Source organism: Mobula birostris, chromosome 31 (assembly GCF_030028105.1).
Source record: "Mobula birostris isolate sMobBir1 chromosome 31, sMobBir1.hap1, whole genome shotgun sequence".
NCBI classification, from domain to species: domain Eukaryota; kingdom Metazoa; phylum Chordata; class Chondrichthyes; order Myliobatiformes; family Myliobatidae; genus Mobula; species Mobula birostris.
This window is the reverse complement of record NC_092400.1, coordinates 17,198,757-17,207,184: the sequence shown is the minus strand read 5'-3', so window position 1 is coordinate 17,207,184 and position 8,428 is coordinate 17,198,757. Positions and strand designations below refer to the sequence as shown.

Sequence of the window (8,428 nt, the reverse complement as noted above, 5' to 3'; positions counted from 1 at the left end):
AAGAGAAATCTGAGAGAGCTCGGTAGGACAGCCTGCATCTGTAGAAGCAAAAGATGTTTGTCAGGTTGTGAGCCTGCATCAGGATTGAGAGTGAAATGTCAATATTACCTTTTGTCTCCACATATGCTGCTTGTTCTTTAAGTTCTTCCAATATTCTGTTTTTTTTTGTCATTCTAGGCACCAACACCTGCACTCTCCTTTGTCTACATACTCCTGTAGAAAACTGTGTGTGAGACAGGGAGGATTGGATTTGAGCTAGGCTATTCAAGCTCAATAAACCCACTGATATTCATTAACTTGACCTAAACGTCAGTAATGTGGACACAGTAATGGAATATTGCTACTCAAAGAATTGGTTCATTGCATTACACACCTTAAACACATAGATCACCAGTAATCTAGACAAAAGTGGAAGATGCATTAAAGAATACACAATTGGGACATTACGTTCTACCCATACAAAATCTCTTTTGGTTATGCAGCGTAATAGTTGTAGGATTTAACAGCTGCAGGGATGCAAGCCCAGAGACACCCTGGAACAGCTTCCTCCCCCTCTGCCACCAGGTTTCAGAATGGGCAACGAATCAGCCCGTGAACACTACCTCAATACCTTTGCAAACAGTTGGCTTCGTGATCATTACAGAATGTCTCTCTGGAGCTTCCGGCCCCCTCCCCTCTTCCCAAAAATGATCCTCCGCTCCCTGCTCACTTCCCACTCAGCCCACAATACAGACCCATATCAGAATCAGGTTTATCATCACTCACATATGGCATGAAATTTGTTTTCTTTTGTGGCAGCAGTATAGTGAAATGCATAACATTACTACAGCACTGTGCAAAAGTCTTAAACACTCTCACTATATAGATGTGCCTAAGACTTTTGCACAGTACTATATAATAAATAAATATATATTGTATACACACTGAGCTACTGAATCTCCTTATTAATAAGCTGACTGCAGGAAAACTGAATGACAGGCATTCATCTAGTTCATTGTCCTCTTGAATCTGTTACCTGAATTCCAGTCAAGTGTTGGGTGAGTGAACCTTAATTCCTTTCAAAGTGCTCATGATCTCAGTGTCAGTACCTCCCGTTGAACCCTGTCTTTTTGTGCATTTCCCCCTAGCCATCAGTCTGTGGTTTTGTATTGCCACGTGCTCCTGTCCTCGCTCCTGCTCTACTCTGGCCCCTGTATTACTGATCTATCTCTCATCTATTTCTCACTATTACCTGTATTGTTGCCACCCGTGTCTCATTGTGCTCCACCTATCATCTGCCTCTCTGGTTTCCTAATTTCCCTCAGGATCAATAAAGTATGTCTATCTATCTATCTGTCTATTTATCTATCTATCTATCTTTATTGCTCAGTGTATTTCAGTCCTGTGTTTTCAGCTGTTTATTGCCAGATTGTGCCAGTGAATTTTCCTGAGCCTTTCCAGCATTTGTATCTGTACTCTATCCATCTGAAAGTTGACTCTGCCCAATTCCCGATTCTGGTTTTTGAATTTCTCTGGATGTTTTGATCTCTGCCTGAACTTTGATGCCAACTTTGTTTGCACCTCAGGATTTGTTACTCAGTTAATATCACTGTGCGCACAGTACTGGGTCTGCGATTTAGATCCCTGCTCCAATGTCCTGACACTCAGGATCTCTGAAGATTAGCGACATAAATGCTAACTGACCACTACAGATGCTGTACGCACGAAGTGAAAGAGAGGTGGCTGGAAACATCCATCAGGTCAAGCTGCATCTGCACCAACATTTCCAGCCAATAGCCTTTGAGTAATGATAATGCCAATACTCCTGGAATAGTAACACTGATTCTCCCTCCATCTGCACTGTCTGACCAGCTGAGTATTTGCACCATTCTGGACAGGCACTGTCAACACCTGAGATCAAAGGAAACCCCGAACTGGATTTTCCAGAAAGGACCACCAAAACCTTTGATTTGGATCAGACAGTAGAACTAGAATATTGAACTTCGTTTCCTTCTTAGTAGCTATTAAATTCTAATAAAATAATTTCAACCACCTTCCTGACAGTGAGATGCAACAGTATCAAATATCCCGAGTTTTAAAAGCACTTAAGAATATAATTGGTTAGGAGTCTGCTCTTTGCTGCTGGTCCATGCTGATAGTCTATTTTTAACACTTACTTTCATGTCGACAGCTGTAACATTTTTAAATCTTTGAAGACACCAATAAAGTTGAAACAAGAAGGAAGTTCAGCCTGGATGTTCAGGCACCTATTGACCCAGACCTTTGAATTGCAATCTCACTTTATTTTCCACCAGAGATGCATAAAAATCAAAGCCCTTCATGGCCCGGCAGTTTTGTTTTAATTGAGTGAATTGTCAATAATTGTCGGCAAAACCAACCCCACTTTAATAAGATCAGACCAAAGAAAGTTGTTTGCTGTTTTTAGAGAGTTGTGGTCTTTGAAAAAGAAAAGTGCCAGCAAGCCTCTTGGGGAAATGCATATCGATTTCAGGAGAAATAAGTCTCCCACTCCCCCACCCCTCTTTACCTATTATATCAGTCACTGTAGACACTTTAAACCACATTTTATAATCTTTACATTGTAAATGCACGCTGGTATTTAAACACATTTTATTCTATAGCTGTACTTCTTTATTTTATATAGTTCTTTATACCGTATAATTTTTTGTTGCATGTAGCGCCAACGCACCACAGCAATTTCCTAATACATGTAAATGTATATGGCGAATAAAGTTGCTCCCTGATCTGTGAAAGAAGGCCATGAAGTTTGTCACACTGAGGCCTCTTGCGAGCGATGAGTGATCTGCTTTGGCCCGCATCGTCACATGATACTGAGCTTTAAACAACAGGCGTAGTTTAAAGGTTTAAAATGCTTAGTAATATGCTCCAAAGCTGCAACTTTCTGGCGGGCGTATTTAGATCGAAGAAATGAATGCCCCTTCTGCGCTGAACGTCGACCATTTGAACCATAGTTCGGGGATTTTTTTTGCATTGGGAGATGGAAGGTGTGAGTGGGACGGTAGATAGTCTCGGAGGGGCAAACAGCTCTTTGAGCGTATTGAACACTGCTTGAAGTTGCACCTAAGTCCCTCCACAGCCCCCCTCCGCTCCCCACCAGGCAGAGTCCGGCAGTGCTGGGAGGAAGGCAGCTGGGATCTGGATTTCAAACAGGTGTTGTTGCAATGCTTCGGGCCATAGGGCTGGGGAGATCACCCAGTCTGTCCCGTGTGATCAAAGGAACCAGAAATACCGTCTAATCAAACTCAAGGACTTAACGCAGGCTGTTTAGAACAGTCAACGTAGAACAGTTTTTTTACCTCGCTAAAACTGTAGGTATTTTGTTTTCTTTGAATGAATTATTGGAATGCATGTTGCACTGGGGCTGGGAGAAGGCAGAAACACCCTCCTGTCATTAAAAAACACTCAAACCGTGACACTTGCTAAAAAATTACATTGCTCAATGGTTTAGGAACTTTGTCCCCACCCTACCAGTTTCCTACGGGGCTTTCGCTGCCTCATTGGTACAGAATGTCTGTCTGCGAAGCATATTTCCACTCCCCCCCCCCCCCGCGCTCAGTGCAAACTGTGGCTTTTTTCCCCTCTCTCTTTGAAAGGCCACAGGTCAGAGAAAGATAAGTTGATTGATCCAAACAAACTAGAAGGCAAAAAGGGACCCAAAACAAACTCAGACAACAGCCTCTTTCATTCAGGCTTGTCAAGTTCAAAGTATATATTTACATAGACAGCAGATTTAAAGACAGGGCTCTCGGGAAGTTGGGGAGGACTCCCCCGAGAGTTTAGGCCGCTGTTCGGCTTCACCTTCAGTTTACGTGCAGACGCACAGCACCGGTCCCCCTGGGTCAACATGTCATTGATTCCCCCGTTCTTACATCTGATCCTGGGCCCCCATTTCATCTATTCCCCCAAGCAGCGCTCGGTTTACCACTGACTGAACAAACTCCACTTCGCCCAAATGCTCGTCTGAAAATGTCAGTGGCTTGGGCATTTGAAACTGTTTTGAATCATTAAGAGAAGCCAGCTATTTAATTACAAGAACTTCACAGGAGTTCGACTTTTCCCAAGATTGAATCAAGATGCTTCTTTCCGACCATTCGCCGTTTCACTAGTGATTACCAATTACAATGCCCAAGTTTTGTTTCCGAGCCACAGTGTGGCGGCCGGCTCAACTCAACTTCAAGCAGTTTGTGCTCATATAAAAGTGCGTCTTTAGAAAACAAACACACACTTTTAAGTACGCTTTCAGCACTCGTCGTTCTTAGGGAAGCATTTTTTTTAAAAAAAAACAGGTCTACACTTCAGGTTTTGCAACCGGTTTCGTAGACTTTTTGTTGAGCCGGTTTTTCGCCCTGATGCATGTATTTTAAATGACAGATTCTGCAGCTGGGAGTGGATCTTGCTGTAAGCGTTGGGAGTAGCAACATAAATCAGTGTCGACTGATTAATTTCATTGCCGGTCTGACCAGAGTATTAAGGAAAACACTATACTTGTTATAAACATTTTACACTACGTCATTATGTTAAGAGTTAATATTAATTGAACGTTGTCTCAGCTCCATCAACTTAGAACATCAATTAACTAAAGTCGCGCAAATTCCGTTCACAACAGGTCCGACCTCCCCTTTTATTTAATATTTCACTTTTGCATACTAGTAATAAATCAAGTCTAGCAGGCAGTAGCTTTGCAGTTTAACCCCGGGCACTGCCTTTTTGAGGCAGTCTGCAATTAACCCGATTTGCCTTTTTAAAAATAGTCACATATTCAGCCGCTCTCTTGCCAAACTAAAGAAACATTTTATTTTATAAAATAGACGAACTTGACGATAATTATATTTTACAAGTATGTACAAACGTGCTCCAGAAAGCACGCGAAGAGCTACACTATCACAGAGGCTCCCTGTCACACAGCTCTTGGTTTTATCTAGTGCTTGTTGATCTATTCATGGCTAGAATTAGCTTTACAATGAGACGAGTCGATAAGCTCCGTGGGTCTCTTTGAATCGCCCGTTTACAAATCAGTTCAACTTGTCTGACACTGGCTTGATTTCCATCAGAAAGCAAAATGTGTCATTAAAGAACTTCTGTCGCCCATACCTCTAAGTTCTTTTGTCAGACGGAGATTCTTTTTAAGTCTTTTATCTGCAGCGGATTGTTGGAAAGAGAGCGAGAGAGAGGAAAAAAAACTATTGCACATTGTTAAAGGAGCCCATCTTTGATAGAATATTACTCATCGACAAAATACTGAACCTTTTGAAAAGTCTCTACTTATCCCTGAAAACTTCATGTTAAAAGGTGTTAGCCGCTGAGCCGGGGGTCCGATGACGATTGAAGTGTTAGTAATTTCCAAAATTACAGTAGAACACACATTGTGGAAACAAACGTCTCTGATTTCTGCTTCCAAATATCTGAGACGCCACAGGTTCCTCCTATAGTTTAACCTTTCCTTGAACCTCGTCATCCAGCCCAAGCCAGCTATGTCGCCAATAATGGAAACTATTTCTTCTTGCATTTTCACTTAAGGTGAGTTTTTCATTGTTTGCGGGCTGCCCCCTCGGAGGACCAAAAATGTCTCCCAGTACCATAAAGGAGGAAAGGAGCGGATAAAATAAACTCCCGTCAAACACAAGTTGGCGGGAGTGCCGGTTCGTATTTCCCGTGCACTTTCAAGGGAGGGCGAGCTTTACCGTAAGGCCCCCCTCCACTACTCGTAATAACGCTGGCGGGCTTCCTCCTGACCCTCCTCCGGAATCTTTTGCTGCAGAGGCTCTGCCAAGACTGCAGGGTCTTGGAACTCCAAATCCACATGCCGCTCGTGATACCCACCACCAGCAGCATGAATATCTTGACCATAAAAATCTCCACAGCCGGGATGGAGCTGCTCATAGTGCAGTCCAGGTTGTTAGAGTGGTTGGCAGCTTTGCACTTCTCGCGGGTGGCCAGGAGCTTCCAGTAGTCCATGTTGAGGCGCTCGTAGAAGTAACAGGCTATGACACACGTCGCGGGCACCGTGTAAAGCACCGAGAAGACCCCTATTCTCACCATCAGTTTCTCCAGCTTATCCGTGTTCTCTCCGCCAGTCTTCATGACGCGTCGGATGTGGAAGAGCGCCACGAAGCCGGAGAGGATGAAGGAAGTGCCGATGATCAGGTAGCAAGCCAAGGGGATGAGCACGAAGCCGGTCAGCGCGTTAACGTCCATACTCCCCACGTAACAGATGCCGGTCAACTCATCTCCAGCCACCCTTCGCATCACCAGGATGATGATGGTCTTGACGGCCGGGATCGCCCAGGCGGCCAGGTGGAAGTAGCTGCTGTTGGCCTCGATGGCCTCGTGGCCCCATTTCTTGCCGGCCGCCAGGAACCAGGTGAGCGTCAGGATGACCCACCACAGCGAGCTGGCCATGCCGAAGTAGTAGAGCACCAGGAAGACGATGGTGCAGCCCGTGCTCTCCAGACCCTCCTGGATAACGTAGAGGTGGCCGCTGTCGCGGTCGCAGGCGATGCTCTCCCCTCCGGCGAACAGGCGGATGATGTAGCCCGCCGAATAGACGCAGTAGCACATGGAGAGGAAGATGATGGGCCTCTCGGGGTACTTGAAGCGCTGCGGGTCGATCAGGAAGGTGAGGACAGTGAAGGCGCTCGAGAAGAAGCAGAAGATGGACCAGATAGCCATCCAGATGAAGGCGAAGCCCTTGTCGTGGGTGGCCCAGTACACGTCCACGCTGGGCGAGCAGAGCGGGGCGCAGGACGCGCTCTTCTCCACCCGGTGAAACTTGTGAGAGTTCTCGCAGGCCGCCTTGCCGGCGCCGTCCTTCGGCAAGGGGAAGGGCTCCTGCGAGCCCCCGCCTCTCGGGTGCGGCCGGTAGATGGGAGGCAGGGCGCTGGCCCCTCGGCCCTGGTCCTCCGTGCCGTTGCTGGGGGCTTCCATGCAGAGGAAGTTGGGATCGTTCTTGTTGGGCAGCTTGCTGCAGTCTAGCGACTCGGGCCAGTGGAAGCTGAACTGTTCCATGATGGGCGAGCACTTCAGACGGGCCTGCTCGCACATCACCCTGCAGGCGGGGATCGGCGTGGACACTTGCTCGGTGCACATGGGGGCGTACAGGGAGCAGAGGAAGAACTTCAGGTGGCTGTGGCAGCCGTACTCAACCAGCGGCGCGAACTCGTGCAGCTTGATGGCCGCTTCTCTCTGGTCCTCGTGGCCCATCAGGTTGGGCATGCGGGTCATGTTGTAGCCGATATCCCGGCACATAGGGATATCGATGGGCTGACATCTGCCCTCCCGCTCCGAGCGCTCCGCATCCATGGAACTGATGGCGGAGGCGCAGAGTGTCAGCCAGGCGGTCCAGGCGCACAGACAGTTCAACGTCCCCGGCGACCTCATGTCAACTCGTCCCTCCCCCCCCCTACAAAACAACCCAACCCCTTTCAGGAGCAAGTCGGCCTCAGGTCCGATGGTGTCTTGGGATGAACTTTACGTCAAACTTGGTCCGCTTGGCCGTGGCTGCGCCGAGACCACCGTTTCCCTGGGTGGAGGGGCAGAGCCGAAGTTGGGGAGGGCACTGCGAGGAGAGTAGGAGCAACGCTGGAAATCCACAGAATGAGTCCAGAACGAAGTGAACCGGAATAAAGAGCAATCGATCGCCTGACTGTAACTCCCAGCGCTTGGATCGGAGCGTCGCCGTGTGCAGTTGCGGGGTCCAGGTACGAGGAAGTAAATACATTGAGAGACAGAGAGTGGGAGAGAGAGAAAAGGGGGCGGCTCTCTCACTAGCAACTGCAAAGTGAGCTAAAAGGGGGCGGGGCGACTTCATTAAAAAAAAAGAGCAGCGAGAGAGAGAGAGATGATCGGCAGATTGTCAAAACAAGCATTTGGGCCCCGCCATTCAAGTAATATTATGAATTTCCGCCACTCTTTCTCTTAGTTTAGTGACATGCATATCCAAATGTTGCCCTCCAGCCGGCGTGGGCGACTACTCATTTTCATAGCAACAGATTGTTTGTTCCATTAGCCGAAAATAAATAAAAGCTCGACTGCAGCATGGATCAGATCGAGAGGAAAAGTCGAACGATCTCTTTAAAGATATAAATCGTCTTCAACTTCGTTTCTTTAACTTGAGAAACTTTGGGGCCAGAGAGTGCAGTCAGTTTGCACACTTCGCCCAGCCGAGACAAATTTCTATCGCAGTTTATCAGCCAGAGATCAGCCGTGTGTAAAAATACTCCTGGATTCCCACCTAACGTTGAAACAAAAAGTTTCTAAATGTAGGCTTTTGTTATTGTTTCTAAACCTGTACATATTTATTTAGACTATGTTACATTTGCAAAGCGGCTATTCCCTGGAGTGCTTTGTCTTCTTTTAAACAGTTTCCTATCCGAGTTCAGCTGGAAGATAATCGGCTGCTTAACTGCAT

The 8,428-nt window shown here is 46.8% G+C and overlaps 1 protein-coding gene across 1 annotated transcript; it reads right to left on the bottom strand.

The window, feature by feature from the left end:
• Positions 1 to 4,790: 4,790 nt before the first annotated feature.
• Positions 4,791 to 7,780, bottom strand: LOC140190767 (frizzled-10-B-like). Its single transcript, XM_072247601.1, has one exon. It carries the CDS (start codon positions 7,396 to 7,398, stop codon positions 5,635 to 5,637), a length of 1,764 nt encoding a protein of 587 aa, XP_072103702.1. The 5' UTR covers positions 7,399 to 7,780; the 3' UTR covers positions 4,791 to 5,634.
• Between the last annotated feature and the right edge of the window lie 648 nt (positions 7,781 to 8,428).

Excerpts from the sequence above, each read along its gene's own strand:
- LOC140190767 (XM_072247601.1), bottom strand. The coding sequence starts at position 7,398 with ATGAGGTCGCCGGGGACGTTGAACTGTCTGTGCGCCTGGACCGCCTGG.